At 38.5% G+C, this 24,869-nt stretch overlaps 1 protein-coding gene across 1 annotated transcript in view; it reads right to left on the bottom strand.

Moving 5' to 3' along the window:
- The window catches only part of LOC125234574 (zinc finger SWIM domain-containing protein 4-like), an 89,022-nt gene extending 79,037 nt beyond the window's left edge, over positions 1–9,985 (bottom strand). Inside the window, 1 exon segment of the mRNA XM_048140867.1 lies at positions 9,553–9,985. Within this exon segment, the coding sequence (XP_047996824.1) occupies positions 9,553–9,970 (418 nt within the window). The 5' untranslated portion in view covers positions 9,971–9,985.
- Positions 9,986–24,869: the final 14,884 nt, after the last annotated feature.

Here is a 24,869-nt window from a genome sequence, read left to right as displayed (position 1 = left end):
TCTCAGGTCCATCATTATAATTGACAATAACAAATGATTCGAATACGCCCGCGCATACGCTGCATCTTAAATCTTAAACAATAAGATCTATTTTAGATTTGTAAGCAGTTTTATTTGGAGCTTTGATGGATACTAACATATGAGATCGGTTGATTTTTTATCGACATAATGGTTCTTGGAAGACGTGCAGAGTAAAGTCGAGTTCATCAATTTGTGTACCTACATTCATAGCTCCTTGCGTTATCCCGGCATTTGCCACGACTCATGGGAGCCTGGGGTCCGCTTTGACAACTAATCCCAAGATTCGGCGTAGGCACTAGTTTTACGAAAGCGACTGCCATCTGACCTTCCAACCCGAAGGGTAACTAGGCCTTATTGGAATTAGTCCGGTTTCCTCACGATGTTTTCCTTCACCGAAAAGCGACTGGCAAATATCAAATGACATTTCGCACTTAAGTTCAGAAAAACTCATTGGTACGAGCCGGGTTCGAACCCGCGACCTCCGGATTGAAAGTCGCACGCTCTTACCGCTAGGCCACCAGCGCTTCAATTTGTGTACCTACATTATTTCACCTTAATGCAACGAGTTAAGAAGAATAAATGTTCACAGATATATGAAATCGTCTGTAAGTACTTCAAAGTTGAGCACGTATGACGTAGGTTTAAAAACTATTAAATATATTATTGTGTAAATCTTTGGGGAAGCGCTGGTGGCCTAGCGCCCCTAGCGGTAATAGCGTGCGACTTTCGCCCGAAGGTCGCGGGTCCAAACCCCGGCTCGTACCAATGAGTTTTTCGGAACTTATGTGTGAAATATCATTTGATATTTGCCAGTCGCTTTTCGGTGAAGGAAAACATCGTAAGGAAACCGGACTAATTCCAATAAGGTCTAGTTACCCTTCGGATTGGAAGGTCAGATGGCAGTCGCTTTCGTAAAACTGGTGCCTACGCCAAATCTTGGGATTAGTTGTCAAAAGCGGACCCCAGGCAAGGAGGATGATGATTGTGTAAATCTTTGGGGCGATCAATGAGTCTATAATTCAGGAATACATCAAAATGCGTCTGGCATTTCCTTTACAGCTTCGGATCCTAGCCTTAATTGATCATCATCATCATATCAGCCATTTATCGCCCACCGCTGACCATAGGCTCTCTTCTAGTACGCAACTTCTCCGGGTCCCTGAGCTTTGACCATGTAAGATCAGATAAGATAAGATTTATTGTCAAAGCTGTGTAGTCATATCTGACTGTATGTACCCTCTACCCTCCTTGAGGGATTTAACACTTCTTGAGGCAATGGCGTAGGGATAACGCCGGTATATCTGTACATGACGCTCATAAGAGCATTTTTAATATGATGTCCTTTCTTTTGAAAACATTGGTAGACAAATTCTCAGCCATGCGGTTTGTTAACTGGAGGATCTTGGGGATATGGGTTAAAAATCCTCTTTATCCTCTCCAGTCCTCGTGTACAAATTATTGGGCATATTCCGAAATCCGTTTTGCACTTTTATTGTGTTAAAGGGTTCCTAATAAAAAAATAAAACAAATGCTTTAGGAGCTCAAGAAGTTAGAACGATGGTCATCGTTTCAGGTGTTTGAACCTAATTACACCCAAGAGAAAACATAAAGGGTCACTTACCAGGTCTTTTTGTAGTTACCAGTGGCGGCTGGTGAAAATTTCTGCTAGGCAACACCAAAGCAAAAAAAAACCTACTTTAATAACATTAGGTAGTAATCAATTTTAGGCAAGCCGGTAGAAATCGGCTTGTATGGAATAGCCGCTGCTGGTAGTTACATTACATACAAAATGAATGCTTCTTTTCTTAACAGGAACGAACGGTTCCAACAACCTTCGAAAGCTATTTACAAATAGTATTGTGAGAATTCCACTTGTTTTCCCTTCACGTGACATTTTCAATGGAACTTGCTTCTGAAACATTTGAATTGAAACAACTGAAGTTGTGATTATTTGGAATAACTGTGAAGGACAGGCCTAGTTGAATAAGTTATTCAAGGACGAAAGTAATTTAATAATTGAGTTTATGATCGAAACTAAACCTGTTGCTATGCCCATGTAACTAAAATTTCTCGTTCAAAATACAAGAAGCAAAAAATTAAAGCAAACGAGCAGATGATAATGGGAAGCAGTCATCGCCGCCCATGGACGTAAGGGGATTGTCGACCAGTGGTGGAACTTATATAAGTAGAGATCGATCCAAATGGGACAATTTTTCGTACAATGTGAATATTTAACCGATTTAGAGCCACATTTTTTTTTTTTAATTTATTGAAAAGAGAAAAACCTTAAAGTCTAAAGTTACAAATAATCGCCAAACTGTATAACAGTTTGTTGGCGGTGCGCTCTTGTACATGTATCTATTATATTTTACTATAAGTATTATGCTATATATAAGTATACATGCACTAACCACAATTATCTATTTCAAATGTTCAACGTCACACAGCACAGAGCTTTGCCAACTACTTAGCAATTTTTTATCTGTTTGTTTTAATAAATGTAGCAACGATTTAACGATGAAATATAGTCAGGAAGTATAGAACTTGTAAAAGAATTTTGATATCTGATTTCAACTTTCGCACCGTTTCAAAACCTCACGCCTAAATCCTCAACTGTCTTCACATAATATCACTTACTAGTAAATACATCAATTAATCATCAATTCATTACGAAATCACAATTGCGTGTCAATATGTATCATCGTACTGCTGAGGTGTCATTCGCAAGTAGGTTACACATTCGATGCCTGACCGAGAACTTCCCATCTAGAGTAGTTAATAACTTCTGTAACTTAACCTAGAAATTGCTTATAAATATACGAGATCATAGCTCAGGATTTATACTGGTTTTTGTATAGACATGTGTAAAATGGACGTTCCCATGGGGAAGGTAATGTGACATACAGTTGACTCGGTTAAATATGCGTGAGTGCATATCCGTGTAAGTGATTATGAGGTCTTTATAATAAGCAACTTGATAATTATACATGATGATAAAGGTTGTGGAAAAAAATTCGACTAATTGCAAAGTTGGGAGTTTAGGCAGCCAGTCACTCGCCAGTCGAAATAACCCCCATCCAAATTGGCAATAAGGTACTTATTGTTTATCGCGGTGAGTGAAATAATCATCGTGATTTTAAACATATCATATCAGTTATGAATATAATGTAGGTGATATTAATAAAGATATCTTTTTATTTAGTACGTAGTTACCTACTTATTTTAGGAACACATCGTAGCACTACAAATTTTAGGAGATAAATATTTTAAAATATTGTGTTAACAAACTTAAAGAGTGACATAACCTAAACCCTTTAACAATCGGTTTTTATTCGCGACCAACCTTTGGCAGCCATCTTTACCATCAAATCAAGCATTCAGCTCTTCACAATCCTTCAAACCCACTGCAATTACCATCACCTCAACGCAAAACAGTCTTTACGACCCACTAAAACAGCCTAGTAATACGCATTAAAAACTTTGGCGAACTCACAAGCTTCTTTGTATGATCACCAATTTTAGTTGACCTTCCCTGCCCCTTTGAGTTCTTACAAGATGAGTATCTCCAGGAGAGATTAAAAGGGTTATACGAGTTCTTATTATAGTGGTTTTTAGTTGTTGGACAGAAAACTCTTGTGCCAGCACTATGAAACCCTGTTATGGCACAGAGAGGCTCAGTCTGTCTGTTTGTCCGTCTTTGTTGCTATGAATCGCGATTGTGCGTATTGACAGATGTGGTTGTGGGCGTAGGTGGATGTACAAATAGGAGTGATAATTTAGAGTGAATGAGCACTATTTATAATGCACAATGTTGTTTTGTTGAGGGACTAGTCTTTGGAATAGGCGCAGGCGACGTTAATATGTCTACAACAATTCAGATGTCTCTTAGATTTATATTGAATTATTCCGTGCATTTAAACACATAGTAGTTAGATATATTTTATTTTATAGACATCTATTTTGAGGGGAAGGCTGGGTGAAGTGGAACACGCATCAATATGTCTGATACGTTTTTTCGATGTGTTCATTCTTGGCCATAGTGAAAGAATTTAATTAAGTTCATTTAATAAATAACAAGAATAATATAATACCTACATAATATAAAAGCCAAAAGTGAAATATAATATGTACATACAACAAACCTACAGTTTTACAAAATTATAAAAAAATCCTAGAAACTTCATAGAAATTACAACATTTTATGCACAAGCACGACTAAACATTTATCTAACAGATATTGGTTGTTAACAATAACAGTCAGCTAACAACTACAGAAAATGCATCTCTTCTAAAATTGAACATTGACGACACGCAAAGCAACCTCGACATCCAACAAAACATTGTAGTCGTAATAACTAATGCAATAATGTCTCAATTCTGTCTTCCTGTCGCTAATTACAGCTTCGGTGACGCGGCCGTAATTGCTTGCGGTCACATCTGGCTGGTCACATCCTTTAGGCATATTAGTGCCATTGTTTGAGAAATTAAACCAATCCAGGGTACGTAGCTAATGCACAAACGCTTATAATATGTTCATCATCATTCATCATCATCATCAGCATAGGCCTCCCTTCGTGTACGCCACTTATCTTGGTCCTGGGCTAATCTCAGCCAGAGGTGCCCCGCAGTTTTTCGAATGTCGTCCGCCCAACGATCCAACGGATACCAGGTGCAGTAGCCGAATGGCGTTTCTGCGACGCGAAACGAAAACTAAACGCCGCGAAAGGTAGTCTGGCTCTGTCGCGCCAATACGCAAGAACGATAGAGATATATATCTACGAGCGTTTTGTGTGCGTTTCGTGAGCGTTTGTGCCATTCGGCTGCGCACCCAGGCGCTTATTCTTACATCCGAAAGCGGCCACCATTCGGTCAACATTTTGGTACACCTGCCATCATTCTGCCTGGTAACATTTCCAGCCCAATTCCATTTGAATTACGATAATATCGTTATCGTAACTATTACTATCATCGCTCTTTCGTATTGGTGCGACAGAGCCTGACTTTGCATTTCGATTGTTTTCGGCTGCGCACCCAGGCGCTTATTCTTACATCCGAAAGCGGCCACCATTCGGTCAACATTTTGGTACACCTGCCATCATTCTGCCTGGTAACATTTCCAGCCCAATTCCATTTGAATTACGATAATATCGTTATCGTAACTATTACTATCATCGCTCTTTCGTATTGGTGCGACAGAGCCTGATTTTGCATTTCGATTCGAACGATTGTCAATTCGGCTAGGCTGGCTGGCCTATAGACAAACGTACAATTTACAATAGTTGACGCTACGTGGCGTTTGAAACGCAGTCTGTCTCTGTCGCGCCACTACAGAAGAGCGATAGGGAGATCTGGCTACGATACGCTTAGGAAGCGTAAGAGATTGTAACGTTGGATAAGTTCCTAAGAAAACCCACACCATACTAGTTTATAAGTCTCTACTATTAAGAAATACAATCGTGTCAACATTTCGATCTGATTCTTGAAATTACTTGTTTTACAGGCCAGTCAGGATGGACTATTGTTAGAATTCTGAACTACTTTTTCAGTGAAGTCATATCCTGTTGCTATGTCCGTGTTCAGAAAACCAACCGGTAAGTTGGTTTTTACTTATGACCGTAATTCTTTAACCTTTTAAGTCCTCGTGTACAATTTTTTGTACAATTCCAAGATTTACTTTGAACTATTGTTGAGAACAAATGTTCCAAATTCAAAAACAAAACAAATGCGTCCAGGGCTCAGAAGGTGGGGAATGTAGATAGACCAGAATGTACTAATTTCAAGATGGGAGAAAAAAATCGTCTACTAAGAATTTGTAATGCAATGCAACCATATGTTCCCTAAATTCCACACTTCCTCTATAGCAGGACATAACCGTTTTTAATTTGCTTCCATTGACCAAAAATCCATTACTACAGCAGATAATTGTAGAGAAAAAACTGAAATGGCCACGCGACCCTTTTCTGTCAAAGTTAGGGCAGGTAGGCGACTTTATAGCTCCCTTGACCCAGGCTTTGGAAACGAATCCAGAAAAAGCTATGACCAAAGCGGGGCCCGGCTGATATCAATTTTAGGATAGAAATTTTATAGAAATTAATCTGGGATGTAATTTTATCGTGCTTGATATACGATTATGGATCTAATAATGTGGGAGGTAATTTGGGCGCCACGACCACGAACCACGATACATCCTGTCTTTTATAGTCAGAAGTTCTCCGATGAAAATTGGATTGAGATGCAATTGTGTTACAAGTTAGATTTTCAAAGGTCAGTTAGTAAGCATCAACTACGGTGACTGCTTACCGTCAAGCGGTCCATATGTTTATTTACCATCGTATGGTGGTATAAAGAAAACTACCTAAGTATACAATATTCGCAGTTTAAAATAAGCTGAGAAAATTGACAATATTGTAGACCAACATACTTAATGTGTTATCACAGATAGAAACGATTCAGAATCCCCGAGATCCTTCCACAAGAAAAGCCGTGGGAACAACCTCGTCTAAAACTTGAGAATCTGATAGCCGATGACGGGTACAGCCAATCTATAGCTGGTTCGCTATTTGACCTTTCCAAATTGAGAATGACAAGCAATCAATGAATAAAGAGTTATTAGGATTGAATGAGGCAATTTAGATTTGACATGACGTCAGTGTTCGTGCTCAAAACTGTGAACTAAGGCCGATGGAAACCTAAGACAAGGCAAAACCGAGAAATGAGGTCGAATGAGGCGTGTTTTATTGGAAAAAGGTGTGTATCGTTTGTATCATCATTTCAAAAATGCTTATTGACCTAGAATTGTTTCTGATGTTAGTATTCGAGCTAGGTCATTAGTTTATAACCACAAAATTAAAATTTTGAAACAACCCTCGACCGCGACATAGTAGACCGATTTTCATGAAACATGGCTAAGAACACTCCCGATTAACTCAGCTTTCAGACAAAAAGAACTAAATCCAAATCGGTTCATCCGTTCGGGAGCTACGATGCCACAGACAGACACACACACAAACAGACAGACACGTCAAACTTATAACACCCCGTCGTTTTTGCGTCGGGGGTTAAAAAGACATTTTCAGTAAATGTAGGATCCTACTTTTGAGTAGGATTATTTGTAATGAAATTTTCGTTGTTATCGATCATCGAACTAAGTAGAATTCTAAGCATGTAAGTTACTAGCGTCTTAAAATATCCAAAAATCTTTCCTCCAAATGTTACATTGCAACATGTATACCCGAAACGTTCTTAGAACCACAGAGCCATCAGCATCACTTATAAGTTCTCAAGAAACTTGTTATGAACATGAAAGGATATCAGAGATCATAACGAGTGAATCACGGGCTATAAAGCCCCAAACCTTCCCAGAACTGCATCTATGGGCAAACGTGATGTGAACGACAATATCATGTTCAATTTTTTTTGGTCAGGTTTAGCCACAATGTAGGAGATTATCCGACACGTTCGACGAGATTTACGAAGCGTTGTTCTTGAAATAAAGGATCAGTAAATGTATGTCCTCTTTCTTCACCGAAATATGTGGAAATGTAAACATGTCTTGGAAATAAGGTTGCATAGTGCAAAACACTTTCTTGATTTTATTCTGTGAGAACATGGCATCCAACTCCATCATGACTCCAACCAAGGGTTCAACAATGCTTTCTTTCAGCTAACTCCACTGTAATTAACTTCTTTTATAACAGGATATCGACGGGGTACCCAATCTCAGTCCCTAATGGCTCACAAAGGCCCAATATCGGTTATTCGATCGCATCCCTATCAGATCTCCATCCGAACCGGTCCGCTTGAACCGATATAAAGTTATTAACATTGAATTAAAATATTTACAAGAGCGGCGCCGGGTGCATTCGTTTATTTTTGCATGACAATTAAATATGTATGCCTGGAGAATGTAGGGTTCGATTTATTCTTCAGGGTGCAGTTGTTTATTCATGTTTCTCGCTTTTCTCGTTTCGGTAACCAGTCTAATGTTGGTCCAAAACGGCACAATTGCATCTGAACCGCTTTGCATATACGCCGTTTGGCTAACGATCCACCAAAGCTGGTATCCGATATAAAGGTATTTAAAGCAGCATTGAACCAGTATTCGTTTGTCGAGATTTATCCGATTCCACTTTTGTATACATTTGCATAATGTCAGCTCTAAATACGGCTTCATTAATGTATCCAGAGCGATATTTATATTTGAAAGGCATCCAGTCTGCTGACGGCGCTTATTCCGACGTACGGATGGCCTACAACATAATTCTTGGAAAATATTTCAGCGTGTTTTAGTAAAAGTGGGCGTGATTGTGAGTCAGCGGAGTGTGGGAACCGGGAACTTTATGAACCTAGCGTTTATCTCGCCGTTAAATACATGATTCATATCGGAACGGCCATCTTGGTGAGGTTCCTCTACCCTAAAGTTGGATGTCCGCCAGTGCCTAAAATCGGACTGCGGGCATGATTCAGCCGGCGAAGTTATTCGTGTGGTTTTGCCGCATTCGGGCACAGATAGCCTTAAGGCTTTACACGATCCGAAACCTCTAATCGACTAATTTGTAAAAGCACGTTGGCGTGGTGTCACCTTGAATTGTCCCGGTTGAGTTACTGTTCACTGGTGTCGGGCTTCTAGAGCCTAGATACAAGTATCAAGTAGAACTGGTGTTCATCTCATTTCTCCGGACATGAATGTTGTATCCGAAACGGAGCACGTCACGGTCGTGGCTTATGCCGCCCGAAACGAGCAGTAATCGCCGCAGCGATGGCAGATAAGCCCAAATGAATATGTAATGCTCCTCCCACGGCCCGACCGGCCCAATAAAAATAAAAACAGCAATTAATATTGTTTATACGCGCCCGTTATGCCGCGACAGTAACAAACGAGCCCTGAACTGCAAACTCCAAGATTCAGCTTGCGTAACACGTAACGGAGCGTCCAGTTATGTTAATATCAGAATTTCACGTTTTTGAAAGTAGATTTTAATTAGACCTAAGATAACGCTGAATTTTGATCACTCGCATGCATTATGGATATTCATTTCGAGTTTAGTACGAATTTATTGCCAGCGCAATTTCCTCATGGTTTATACAGGCACGCATTATCGGTAGTTCTATTCAGCACGTAGTGATTGATGTGTTCTTGCGAATCGATTATACATGCTACCGAGTATCGAATTGTGGACATGTACACACAACCATTAGAACGTGGCTGCAAACAAACCGAGGCCCGCAGATGCATTGAGGTTAGCAGGCGCTAATGACTTCTTCGAAGCCACCGCGTCCTGTTTATGCTACTTCAAGTTTCACTTCCTGGATTTACGGGGGAGTAATGGGCTCGGAATTATCGGCAGGGCCCTAGATCTTCATCGGCCAACACCCGCAGCCCTAATCTCCTGAAAACTTTTACGAGCCGACGCATGAATAATTCCCGAGAGGAGGAGGTATCGATCGCACACGTCGAGGTTTTTATTTATACGGCGCGGGTGGGCGAGGCGCATATTAGTAAACAGGCGCAGGCGCGGCAGCGGCACTCACCGACTTGTAGCACACTCTCCACACAACCGGCTTCCAGCAGCTTCAGCCCGCGGCAGAAGGCGATGTTGCGGTGGTCATCCGGGGGCGCTCGCGCCAGGGACGAGTACATGCAAATGTCCCGCTCGTCCCTAGGAAACGACCAATACACCACACGACGTTGCACGGGCTCCGGGATGCGCTCATAGCGTTCCTCTATGCGTTGGAACGGGATCGCCGCGGCCACTATTTTAGCGGTGATGTCGAGGAGCGTCGGCGGGGCGCGCGGCCTGCAACAGGCGCGCGGCGCGCACGCAGACATGGCGCTCGCTCGGCCGCTCGCGCCGGACTGACGCGGGCCCCGCGCGCGGACCCCTTCGCCCCGCGCCACAGCCCCCGGGGACGCGCGCCCCGAATCGACACACTGCGATAAATTATTCATTTGGCAGGCATAATGTGCGATATATTATTAAAAGTTGGCATTTTTGTGTTGTTCTCCGAGGCTACGAATAAAATCGATAGCTTTGTGGAAACGGCTGTCATCATTTATTTAGCGGACTTGATTGCAATTACTTTGTATTCTTAACGAAAAATTATCTTATTACAACTCGTTTCGTAAGTCTTCGTCTCCTCATTTAAAAACGCAACCGTATATTCTCAATGATAATGAAGGCTACACTTACATTATCCATGGTTAAACCCGCCTTATACCTACATTTACTTAAGCACACTTTACAAACTCCATCATACCGAAACACTCAACTTTTACATTTCAGCACAACAAAACTCGACAAATTACAATCCATCTTATTAAATTAAACATTTCCTTATCCATTTAAGCCCGGTCTCCTCGCATTACACAAACGAAGGGGAAAGCGGGCGGGGCGCGGGGGGGCTTGCATTAACAGCTGACGGCGGCGGGGCGCGCGCGCGGGGCGGGCGGAGGGGGCGGTGACGACGTCAGGTGTCGCTGCCATGTTGCGTGGCGCGTTCCGAGAAGGTCGTAAGTGCAGTACACTTCTCAAGCAGTTACGCCGCTTGGTGTTTGATGCTGACTTCGAGCTCAGCTGAGATTGCCGGCGCAAAGCGCTCGAGCCGCTGGATGAGGGAGCGTTGACCTTTATTGTTTATTGTTTTTTTACGGATTATATTTTTGAATATGGAACGGTTATGGATCTGGATTTTTGGACGTCTACCTGTTCCGTTACGTTGGGATGGGGTGTGGGATATCAGCCATGCGAAGGGTAAAGAACTCTTTTTTTTTTTATACTACGTCTGGATAAAGAAAGCGGTCACCGTAACCTATGGACGCCTGCAACTCAAACAGTGTCACAGCGCGTTGCCACCCCATTAGAAACTTGTACATTCCCTTTTGCTGTGTTAAGTACACAGCAAAAAGGAGTGTACAAGTTCCAAGGAGGGTTCGGGTTGCCGACGACTCAAAGGACAATAAACGGAACAAGTTAGTTCCGTAAGTCCTCCCGTCATCAGCACACCGCACCCTCGTTGAGCTCTAGCAACCTTACTCACCGACAGGAACACAACACTATGAGTAAGGTCTAGTGCTATTTGGCTGCGGTCTTCTGTAAGGCGGAGGTACTACCCCAGTTGGGCTCTGCTCTAGATTCGAACGAGACGATATCCGCCTGAATAAAGAAAGTAAAATCAGACCAAACTAAGTTGACAGTGCTTTTGACATCTCAACGTGTGCGTTAAGTAGGTATACATAATTAAAGGTTGAAGTAATATTTGTTAAGCCAGAGGGCTATCAAAATTGTTGCTGTCTTAGCTTATCCTGAAAAAAAAAATACTTGAATGACATCTAAGATAACACATTAATTCATACATTGCAACATTTGAAAATAATAATCTACCCATTAATTGCTATGCTACGCTCGTAGCACTACGATGTGCTACCGGCGAGAAATAACATACCTACATATTTTTCCCATTTAATAGTGAAAATTCTTCGTTATCACACATATTTTAATGATAACATATACATTGTACATATTGTACATAGGGGTCATAGGTGGTGTCATAATCTAATGATAAGTCCGAAATTATTGTATACCTACTTACCTATACAATGAAACAGTTTAACAGTGAGAAGTCACATACCCATCAGAGAGAATGAGCCTTAAGGCATTAAGTCCGCCATTTGTACAATTTTATGAAGTCTAAATAAATAAATGAGGTACATTTTTTTATTAATTTTATACTAACATCATGTCACCGCTCTGACGTAAAAGTATATTTTTTTACGGAGTAGCTAGCATATCAGATGTTGTAGACATTTTTATATATAAGTACAAAAAAAAAGTACAAGTAGGTGTTATTTAATTTAAGTATGTATAGATATGTGGTGAACCTCTTTTGAATCTTTGGGTTAGCTTACCTCCGCCTACGAACGCAGGCCGCTAAGATAATTTTATATACCTCGTTGTCAAAACTGACTTATGTTATTCTAGATTTTAGATTTGTCAATAAAAACAGTTCAAGTTATTTTGCTATTTATTTAATCTAAATAGTAGTCCCACAGATATACCGAATTAAAGTTTGTCTTCCATAGTTTTTAATTATACCCCACCATAAGATGTTCACAGAAACCGACTTATGCACTATCATTCGAATCATGTTCGACGCCACAGGTTTTTTAAGAAGTAGAAAGATCTTGATGTAAAATTCTTCATTTTTCTTAGGTACTTACTTACCCGTCGGTAACAGAGAAAGAATTTTAATAACATATATACCTCTATTAGCGGATAAACCTATAAAAAAGAAAAAAAAATCTCTCTTGTGTGGGAGCCCCAATTTGATATAATTTCGAATGTCTAACTATCACGGTTCACGAGATACAACCTAGTGACAGACGCCTGTATCCAGCTGACAGTCCCATCTAGCCACATATCAACATACGTAGACCAACGAAAATCTACATCTACAAGCTTTTGTGCTCATGTAAAATTATAGTCGTGTTCAGATGATTTTGTTTGTGTATGCGTGTAGATGTACTAACATAGCAACAACTTTTTTTAATACTTATTTCTGAGGCAAACTGCCTCTCCCTGTTCCTACTTAACTCTCAAATTTATTTAAATATGCCTACAAACCCAATATTAAAACGAAATTATGCCCACGAGATCCAATTTACATATCAAGCGCTGGCAGCGCTGAGCGGTCCGGATAACTGTGTCTCGGATGACCGAGGAAATCCCGTCTATGTATAATATATACCTATATATAAGGCTACGTAATAAACATAATATTATGTACAGCTAATTTTATCAGCTGATCCATTGAGGAGCTATATTTATACATTTATATGTGGATTGTGATATAAATAAATTTTATATGGTGACAGTATGCTATATGTAGGTCAGGGGTATGACCGAAATGATTACTGTATTTCTATATTATGTTTGTTTCTATATTGTTGTTGCCCGTGTGGTGACGGGTTAAGAATTTCACCACCCCCTTTCTTCCCGTGGGTGTCGTAGAAGGCGACTGTGGGATATGGGTTAAATTGTGGCGTAGTCGAGAGGCTGGCAACCTGTCACTGCAATGTCACAATTTCGTTTTCTTTCAACCCCTTATTTGCCAAGAGTGGCACTGAAGCCTGAGTGGTTTCATGTGCTCTGCCTACCCCTTCATGGGACACAGGCGTGATTGTATGTATGTATGTATGTATATTATGTTTAAAATTTTAAATGATCTTTTAACACCATGGATTATTTTGCTGTTAAATTGACGTGGAGATAACGCCAAGAAAAGCCTCTTAGGCCCTGAGGTACATATACGTAATATGTCATCATATCAGCCCTTTATCGCCCACTGCTGAGCATAGGCCTCTCTTCTAATATGCCACTTCTCCCGGTCCTGGGCTAATCTCATCCAGTTGTGACCCGCAGTTTTTCGGAAGTCGTCGACCCAACGAGCCAACAGATGCCAGGCACTTCTTACACTTGTTAGCGGCCACCATTCCGTTAACATTTTGGTCCACCTGCCATCACTCTACCTAGCAACATGTGATATGAGATTATGTATAAGTATAAAGTATACATTTTAATTATTTTACTAAACCAGCGAATATATCGCTCGTTTTATCTTGTAGGTTATAGAAACTGTGACACATATTTTTATTTCCATCAATCACTAAAATATGATTGATTAACACTAAGGAGGTGCTCCATACAAAAATTAAACTTTGACTAAATAAGATCTACCGACCACCGCATACGAGTTTTATTACATTGCGGTATTTGATGGCTGTGCAAAATTGTTTGTAACTTCAACATCCCGCAATGTAACCAAAATCGCATGCGACATTAGGCTGTAAGCTAACATTACAGCAAGGCTAAGTATAACTTGCCGCTACAATAAGGACTGGTCCCATCGCGGGCTAGTAAGCTATGTGCTATCGGCTATAAAAACGAACAAAAGATAAGCACTCCCGTGCAAATAAAAGAGACACGGCGATTTTGATAGCTCACCGCTGGGTGAGTAACTATAAACATCGCCGTGTCTCTTTTATTTACACGGGAGCGACTATCTTTTGTTCGTTTTTATAGCCGATAGCTCATAGCTTACTAGCTCGCGATGGGACCAGTGCCTAAATGGCGATTGGAAGTTATGCAGTCATTTTTATTTTGATTGTTTATTTATACTTTATTGCACATAAAAAAAATAAGTATAAATGGTGGACTTAATGCCTTAAGACATTCTCTACCAGTCAACCACTGGGTCAAGGTGATTACATGATTTATGAACCTTACAATCTACTATTATATCTCTCACTACTCCTTTTCTACTTTTCTATAAGTTACAAATCATCTTGCATAAAACATGTATGACGACCGGTCTGGCGCAGTCGGTAGTGACCCTGCCTGCTACGCCGCGGTCCCGGGTTCGAATCCCGGTAAGGGCATTTATTTGTATGATGCTATGATGAGCACTGATATTTGTTCCTGAGTCATGGATGTTTTCTATGTATCTCCTTTCTATGTATCTACTCTGAGTACCCACAACACAAGCCGTCTTGAGCTTACCGTGGGGCTCAGTCAATCTGTGTAAGAATGTCCTATAATATTTATGTACTAAATAAATCTTAGTCTCGTATTACTATAATGGTTTGTTACCTATTTTACTTCACCTAAGACCTTGCTATCATGGGTCAGATTGGGGTCATGTTGGGGTCAAATCCATCAAACTAGTTTCCCCTTGCTGCCTTCTGATGTTGAATGAATACACGTACCTATATAAGACTTTACTTAGCTATAAGTTTTACTTTTTAAATCAAGTCTTTGAAGTTCTTAACCTTTTTGTGACTGAAGCTATTGTATAATAGCCCTCTTTTCGTTTTTTTGACAATGATTTTTAACATTTTATGGTCAAACGGTCTAGCCGAAATGACAATCGTTGACGATAGACGCCCTATCGAAACGCAGTTTGGCTCTGTCGCACCAATGTAAAAGAGCGATAAAGATAGCTGGCTACGCTAACGATATTATATAACTAAGCGTTTCTGAATTTTGTTACCCTGCCCGGCACAACCGAAGTTTGACCCAACGATTTGTGACATATGGAAGTTTATAAGTGGTAAAACACTACTAATACTAGACTAAGGTAACGGCGGCTATCAACGCGGGTATCGAAATCGACGTCCATTACCGCCGCATTTGCAAATACGCATTTTATAGGCAAACCGACCAATTTCTTAAAAAAAGTTACTCACACAAAGGAAGCCTGTTTAGTTGACTAACGCACATATAGGCGATAGAGAGTGTGAATGAAAGAAGACGCTCGCTATTTGACAGTTTTTGCCACGGGGCCGCGAGAAGAGGTTGTGTCATACTGACGTGTGACGCTAAACCTAAGTGAACTCCAATCTCATTTAGTAGTTTACGTAATAATTATGGCAAACAGGTGAAAGTTATGCACTTCAAATCATTGTTCATAGTTTTCTACATGACTTCTGAGTACTTTTTACGTATTGTTTAGCCTGGATATGTGTTTAAAGTGGAAATTAAAAGACAGCGGTGATAGGCGCCATTTCGTGAGTAGATTCTATTACTGTGGTATACCACAGTAATAGTTAAAGTAGTGATATTAGTTCTTTTTGCTTTATTTTAAGTATATGTGATCAGTTATATAATGTCTTACAGTTGTTTCAATCTTGATCTATTCACGCTAGCAAAGAACTATTTACGCGGTATGAAAATTATTCAACAAAACCTTAATTTTTAGCAAAAACTTCATGACTGATTTCGTAGTTTCTATGAAAACCGTTAATTTGTCAATTTTTTTAAACATTGACATAAAGTCTGATGCTTACTTACCAGTTATGTAAACTTGGTTTTAATATAAGGTTGCAATATTTTATTTTCATTTGTAATGAAAATACATCTGTATGACTTTGTTTTTATGGGTCGGAATTAGATTTTATAATACTCCAATTTATGCTATTACCGATGGTACGATCAGATAACCCTCGGTAATAGAATATATAAGAATCTATTACCGATCCATGCAATATTTGTTTGGGTCGGTAATGGGCTCCTATACAAGTATCTATTACCGAGTGACATATTAGTCTTGTATCAAAATATGACATTTAGTGTACCGTAAGTACAGATTTCTTAGGCGAAACTGTGTCTTCTGTGGGTATTCATAAAGGAGGATAGTATAGGTATATGTATTTGTCATAATTTGTATGTTCAACCGTCGGTATTAAGCTCCGAATTTTGAGATGGGTTTCTATTTACCGATGGCAGAAAAACACTGTCATTCATACCCTCGGTAATGAAATCTCAATTCGCGTTAATAGAACTGCAGCCTGTTCATTACCACGGTAATAGAAAATTTAGGTATGTTGGCTTCAATAATCATTTTATGACATATAATAAACTAAAATGATCCTAAAACTCTTCAAAACTAATAGTTCAATAAATACTCTTCCATAAAAAAAATATTTGTGGTCGTTAATGAGCATTGATACCCTTAATTTTTTGGTATCTTTTGAAATCTTCCTTAAGTACCACGTTAATAGGCGCCATTACCTTAGAACGGGAAAGAAAGTGTCAAAAAACTTTTTGAAACATGATTGATGGTTAAGTACAACTTACAAGCTTTTATGACTCTACTTTTCAATAGGAAGACACCTAAATATACTCATTAGTCTTATAATGACCGGGATATAGACCGTGATTACCTTTTTGTTTGTCGAGCTCCCGATATTTCGACGCAGTGCCATGCATCATGAGCACGGAAAACTGACGAAGGCGGGTGAATGTCAAAGTTTCGTAGACAGCACGCGATCTGCCCTACTTTGCGAGCGTCGGCTGCGTTCTCTTTCAGCGTCACCACTGTTCGCATTCACAGTCGATGGTCTGTCTAAACTCAGTACACTCACAGTGTCACTACGTTTGTTCAATTCTGACTTCACCGGTTTTTTTTACACAAACAAATCGCACCAAACAACCAAAACAAAAAAAAACCGACAAATATGAAAAAGATAATCACGGTCTATACCCGGTCAATATAAGTCTAATGAAAATAATCGTGAATCATTCAAATCTCTAACTAATAGGTATACTGATTAGATAAATCCCAAATGCAATTAATTTGTGTAGTTTTATCATAATTCTTCTTCTTTGTCGTATCCTCTTGACTGAGGGACGTGACGAATGTGGACACCCTTCACCAGTTGTCTCCACGCCACTCGATCCTGGGCCCGGTGCATGCTGGCCTGCAAAGTGATCTTTGTCACAGACGTTATTCTGTCTGCCCAATGCGTGATCACTGATCATGCTTCCTCTTCTTCGCTTCCTTGCCATGCTTCTCTAGACTATCTGGTGCGGTCCTGCTCAGATGGCCAAAGAAACCCAGCTTACGTTGGGTTATCATAATTATAGTTACTATTAGGGTTGCAAAAAAACGGTTTTTTTTTCTGGACTGAAAGAAAAACCATGAAAAAAAACCGTAAAAAAACAGTTTTTTTTTCTGGAGTATATTTTTTTTCTAATGTACGAAATCTCAAAATTTGCAAAGCAGTTAATACTTTTATACGGTTTTTTAGACTTCATGTTAACTATTAAACGAATTTAATCAAATAACTTTAATTTCTGGTCTTATAAAAGTAACATTTACGAAATCTGTAGTTGGTATAGTTATCACTATTTTCTGTTGGCAACACCACCGCTTCTCCACGCTGCACGCCGCATCGGGGATTCCCCAATAAACGTTTGTATACTGAATGTTAATCGAATTAAAATGTATGTTATTGTTATTGAAACACGTTACAACTCACGAAAAACCGTTATTGTCGAATTATTTGATCATCTGAAAAAAAAACCATATTTAGAAATAAATAAACTTTTTAACAAAAAATAAAACCGCCTTCAAAAATAAGCGCGTTACAAAACACGGAGAAACTAAAAAGCCAAAAATAATAAACCTTTCAATTCAGATTTCTTATCGTATTGCAATAAGCTAAACATCCAAATTATAAACAAATCAATTATTTTTGTAGTCGGTACCAGACCTGTTCGTCGCCTTGCTATTGCCTGTTTGCCCCACCCAACCATACACAGGCTGGTACCGACTCCAAAAATAATTGATTTGTTTATAATTTGGATGTTTAGCTTATTGCAATACGATAAGAAATCTGAATTGAAAGGTTTATTATTTTTGGCTTTTTAGTTTCTCCGTGTTTTGTAACGCGCTTATTTTTGAAGGCGGTTTTATTTTTTGTTAAAAAGTTTATTTATTTGTTGATTTTTAGTGGTTCCTAGTGATATTATATGTATCAGTCCGAATACATGTACAGTAGTGAAAGAATTATCCTTTAACTCCTAACCATTGAGGAGTTGACCTTCCATCATCAGCTCAGTTGATTTTTAGTGGTTCCTAGTGATATTATATGTATCAGTCCGAATACATGTACAGTAGTGAAAGAATTATCCTTAAACTCCTAACCATTGAGGAGTTGACCTTCCATCATCAGCTCAGTTGATTTTTAGTGGTTCCTAGTGTTATTATATGTATCAGTCCGAATACATGTACAGTAGTGAAAGAATTATCCTTTAACTCCTAACCATTGAGGAGTTGACCTTCCATCATCAGCTCAGTTGATTTTTAGTGGTTCCTAGTGATATTATATGTATCAGTCCGAATACATATACAGTAGTGAAAGAATTATCCTTAAACTCCTAACCATTGAGGAGTTGACCTTCCATCATCAGCTCAGCCACATAAAATTATTACCATCAGACGTAAATACTGGTGTACCTTTGAAAAATAGACTAAAAACATTACATGTGCCTATAACATTTGAAGAGTTCCCTCGATTTCTCCAGGATTCCATCATCAGACCCTGACTTGGTGCCAATGGGACCATCTCGGGGTTATACCGGTTCGATCAAAAAAAAAATTTTGAAAATCGGTCCACGATTCTCGGAGATATCGAGTAACATACATACAAAAAAATAATAAAAAAAAAAAACATTCAGTCGAATTGAGAACCTCCTCCTTTTTTGAAGTCGGTTAAAAAAAACCATGGTGCTCGTTTTTTTTCCCAATTCTGAAAAAAAATTGTTTTTTTTTTCTATTTGCAACCCTAGTTACTATAAGTATATGTAGATATATCTATGAACCTCCACCTCTTACGTCAACACTTTCCTAATTTAGCTTGCAAGACTTGACTCGTATAAACAAACATTGTAATTCGAATGAAAGTTTGTACTTAAGTAATCAAAAGCATATTTTTGAGGTTTCTGCGGCTGTGTGCTGTCGAAATTCCAAAGTTTTTACGTAAACCATAAATATATTCTGTTCAAAGTTAAAAATATTGTCTTACATCAACGAATATTTCGCTACACATTTACACAATCTGTACCGGGAACCTAGGATTCCCCAGTGAAATTCCTAGAAATTGCTGTATTTTACCCCCAACTAGGTGTGATACTAGGAATAAGCGGATGGTTTCCTAGAATTCTGGCCCCGTAGCCGAATGGCATTTCTCCGACGCCAAACGAAAGCGATACGCCGCTGGCTCTGTCGCGCCAATACGCAAGCGCGATAGAGATAGATATCTACTAGCGCTTCGTTTCGTGAGCGTTTCGTGAGCGATTGTGCCATTCGGCTAGCCACCCTGTTGGTCTAGTTATAGGTCCAACACGAAAATGTGCGTGTTTGGAATTGGTTTTATTTTAGCCTTGACTCAGATTATTAGGCACTACGTTTTGCTGTCAAGACCTAAAATGATGACTACATGCATGTCTATGAAATTGACGTAACTGTTTCAAACTGATTTTTCTTAATGGGTCGGGCAAGTGGAATATTTTTCATGGACTTAGTTACATACGCAGGTATGTTAAATAAGTGAGTTAAGTCCAACAATACTATATGCCTGATTCGAATTTTAAAGTGAATCGTATAATTGCTCTTGATACGATATGTGTGTCAGAGTAAAATATGACTTTTATATTATCTCACAAACAAAATTATTATTTTAGACACTAAAACATCCTATCCCTATCACTCCTAGAGCTAATTTCCTTTATGTCTAAAATTTGAATCGGGTCGTATAACGAGCATATAAAATTGAGTTCTGACATAAACAATAATATACTACATATTAAGTATGAATTGTCAACCGATGAAAATACTACCTATTCTCAAATACCTACAAACACAAAACATACAACATTTAATGTTCCGCAGTTTCCTCGCTGAACGGCGCGCCTGCAAAATAACTATGACAGATGGGTGACAAATGAAGGGGGGGGGGGTGATTCATTCATCCGGGGGTGGGGGCGGCTCACCTTGGCGCCTAGGGGTAATTCGGTAATTCCACTGATAGTTCAACCCGTTTATACCTGTTAGTTTCATAAATAAAATAAAATAAAAATATATTTTATGGAAAAATCTTACAATTTACTCTATCGACCTAATTCTAAGATCAAGACTTTTGTGATAATTTTAACTGTTTATTATTTAATTTGTTTTTTTTTGTTTCTACTCATAATTTTATATTGATTCTTATAGGAGCAAACTTTCCTTTCCCGAAGATTTTTATATTTTTGCGTTTGCCATTTTTTTTAGACGGTAGTAGTATGACGAAGAGGAATAATGATTAGGTATATAAAAATATTGAGATCGGGGTTTTCTCCTATGGTAATTGATATAGCACGTTTTCAGACTTGGAATATATAAGCAAATAAATATAAATATTTAAAATACTTCATTAAATACAGATAAACCATCCAAAACACAGCTACACATTTCACCTGGAATTGAACCTGGAACTTTCAGCTTTGCGCTACATTAACATCTATCATACTACAACTACTTTCAAAACACTACAAAACTTCAAATATCCTCCAGCGAAAACCATAATTACATCACCCGCCATATTCCGCGAATCAATACGTTCCAAATTTAAACTGCCCCCGCCATTTTTGCGATCTAATGAACTATTAAAGTGCAATTTGGCTGCGCGATGGGGCTAGATGGCGCTACGCGCACGTATTGATCGCGCGGACGCTGAGTAGTGCCAAGTCACGGTATGTATTGGGAATTTGGGCGCTGGATGCATCTCCACGTATGGTGGGGGTTGAGAAGTTGACGTCTAATCTGTTGATAAGCTGAAGTTAGGGTATGAGTTTAGACGATAGAGGAGAATTGAAAGTCTTTGAAATATTAAATACGTATTCAATTTTCTAATTGAAAATAGAGACCCAAATCAAATGGTCTTCTGTCTATTAAAACAGTCGTATAAAAGATCCTTCGGGGGCTAATATATTTTCGAAAGTCAAAATTATATTTATTTTAAATATTTTGTACATATTTTGTATATAGTACGAGTTTCTACGCCTTCATAGCGCTTACAATCAACCTAAAAAAATATTTTTTTAAATAAATACACGAACATGACTGTGATATTTTTAAGATTATATACCTATTTGAGCTAAATACGATTTATATTGATTTAATACAATTAAATAAACAATTCTAGAACTAAATACAATCTATACAACCTAAGTCTAATCTAATCAGTCTCAAAAATTTCTCAATTTGATTGATTTTCAAAGAATTTAATCAGCCCTTCTTTATTTTGATCAAGGCCTCAAAAGCAATGCCGTCGGCGCGACGATCACGATGCACAGGGGAGCAATTGACAAAACGTTTCTACATTTTAGTACTTCCCTTAACCCCTCAGATTCACCCCCTTTTTTCGGTCGTCATCTAATAATACAGCGTGTGTATTCCATAAGGCCAATATCTTAATATTACTATCGGACCTAAGGAGCCTAACTACATGTTTTTTTTAATAGATGAGAATTTTTTTTCATACATAATTATTCAGCACGCAATGTATTACGTCCACATCAATTAGCGTACCTAATACCTACCTAAACGTCATTACGACATGACGTTTATGTGATGTCAAATTAAGTTGGACGCCACATTGCTGCTAAGTCAGATTAAAAAAAATATTACTCTTAATAATACTTTTTACCAAAATGATTATCCTATACGATTCGTATGATTCGTATTATTTGCCCGTATGGAATCCATACGCTATATAACTTAATTCGATTATGCCTGTTTTATATTTCTTCTATAAAACGTAATATTTTTGATTCCCAGTAAATTTCAGGGGTTGTTTCGGTCAAATTCAATCAATTTCTTTAATAAACTAGTGTCTTAATTGTTTTAGTTTCTTCTCTGTTCTTCGTTATTAAAAAAAGTTTTTTTTTATATATTTGACACTAACTTTGAAAAGTTTGTTACTGAAAGAAAATCACAAAATCTGTATCTGGAGGTGCATCCCACGAGAATGTCCCTTACGAAATACTTTTGCATTGTATGGCAGCTATATTACTACATTTTATACTTAAATACAATCAGGAAAGCTCGAGAAAATACTGCCAATTTGTTAGCCAAATATTTAATAAAGATTATCATACATAAAATCGCTTTTTAGCGTTTTAAGAAGTATTAGAAGAATTGTATTTCGCAAGGGATTTTCGTGGAATGCCCCTGGACTGGTCCAATTGTTTTAGAAAGAACGCAGGGCTGGAGTGTAGAGATTCTTACATAGGACGGATTTCATACTATGTGAGGTTACCATTATGAGCCTTAATGGTTACCATTAGACGGTGAGAACCGCATTAATTGGTATTTGTTGGCTGTGCAAAATTGTATGTACCTCAACAGCCCGCAATAATAAAATCTTCCTTTCAGGCCTTAATCTTCCTTTTTAGAAGTATGCAATAAGTTGATGACAAGTTTTATTGTGTCGGTGTCTACTGAGACTTGAATATCCTATCAGATCAATCTACGCTGGACATGGGTAATAATAGCTTTTGTGCTGGCTAGATAGACTTCCTCTCCAGCGTTTTTGAATAGCAGATCAATCTATACTGGACATTGGAAACGGACGAATATAATAGGTTTTTTGCTGAGCTTAGACTTCCCTCTAACTATAGATCACGACTATTAGCCCCCATTTCACCCCTTTTATCTGCCATCTAAAATCTTACGTTAGTTATGCCTATTCTTCTTTGCTTAAAACTCAACGTGTTGAAAGGTTTTGTCGTTACCCTAAATCTGGACATCTGAATATCCTAGCAGGTCAATCTAAGCTGGACATGGGTAGCAGGTTAATAGGTTTTGTGCTGAGCAAATTCCTCTCCCCTCCAGCAATAGATTACGACTATTACCCCCCCACCCCTCCCTATTTACACCCCTTTTATCGGCCATCTAATATGTATCTAATCTGCCGTCATGCAATATCTTATCTCGGTTATGATCTTATGATCTTGTCTTCTACTTACAACATGTGTAGAAAGGTCAACATACTGAACAAGGGTCTGCAGACGATTCTTACAGGTTTTGTGCTGAGCATAGACTGGGTCCAGGTATAGATCACGACTATTAGCCCCCCTCTTCACTCCCTTTTATTTGACATAAAAAATCTTACGTCGCTTATACCTCTTCCACTATGCTTCTGCTTATTGAGATTATTTGTTCAAAGGTTTTGTCATTTCTTGAAATTGCTTCACAATTTGTAAAAGGTCAAAATACACTCGACAAAACTTTGCAGACGATTATAACAGGTTTTGTACTGAGCATAGACTTCCCTCCAGCTATAGATCACGACTATTAGCCCCCCTCTTCACCCCTTTTATTTGACATAAAAAGCTTACGTCGCTTATACCTCTTCCACTATGCTTCTGCTTATTGAGATTTTTTCAAAGGTTTTGTCATTTCTTGAAATTGCCCCACAATTTTTAAAAGGTCAAAATAGACTCGGCAAAACTTTGCAGACGATTATAACAGGTTTTGTGCTGGCCATAGAATTCCCCTCCAGCTATAGATCACGACTATTAGCTCCCCTCTTCACCCCCTTTTATCTACCATCTAATATCTTATGTCGGTTATGCCTGTTCCTCTTTCTTTCTAAGTAGAACTTCAATACAGTTTGATCAAACAGGCTAAAAATTAAAAAGTGGCAACATTGTAGTGTCATTCGTCCCTTTCAAAGCAATATGTGTGAGAAAACGGGACGAAACTACGATGTTGCCACTTTTTCATTTCTACACTTTTTGGTCAGACTGTGACTGGTTGAAAAGTTATTAAAATTGCAACATAACAATGTTGTACTGGTCATCACACTGGGCAAAAGGTTAGCAAAACTTTGTAGTTAATTAATATTGTCTTCGGTTACCGCGAGAGTTACTCATGAAATAAAACTATGGAAACGGATTAAATCGCGTATAATGAATTTACAATTCATCCCGACGTTTCGAACACTTTACAGCGTTCGTGGTCAACGGGTGACTGAGGAAAAATTACAATGTGCAAATATATATATTTCTTGTAATATATATATATTTCTTGTATCTTTTGTCACATTGTAATTTTTCCTCAGTCAGTTGACCATGAATGCTATAAAATGTTCGAAACTGTCGAGGAATTAGATAAATTCATTATACGTAGTGATTTAATCCGTTTCCATAGTTTTATTTGTAGTTTATTATTTATGCTTGTCTTTTTTTTTTCTTTGATTATGAAAGTTTTTGTGTCGACTATTGGCAGCTCCCCTTCTACAGTAGATCATGCCCATTAAATTAGCCTCCCCGTTTCACCCCTTCTATCTGCTGTCATCTAATAATATATCCTAATTTGGTTATGCCTCTTACTGTTATGATTGAGATGTTTTTATCTTTTATTTTAGTGGTTGTCAAAGGCTTAGGGCTATGTGAATGTTTTTGTGTCAAGCTTAGGTGTTCCTCCTCCAACTCTATACAGGTTGTATATTTTAATAAACAGGT

This window comes from Leguminivora glycinivorella, chromosome 16 (genome assembly GCF_023078275.1).
Source record: "Leguminivora glycinivorella isolate SPB_JAAS2020 chromosome 16, LegGlyc_1.1, whole genome shotgun sequence".
NCBI lineage: Eukaryota > Metazoa > Arthropoda > Insecta > Lepidoptera > Tortricidae > Leguminivora > Leguminivora glycinivorella.
The sequence above is the reverse complement of the archived record's forward strand: the minus strand, read 5'-3'. Positions and strand labels throughout refer to the sequence as shown.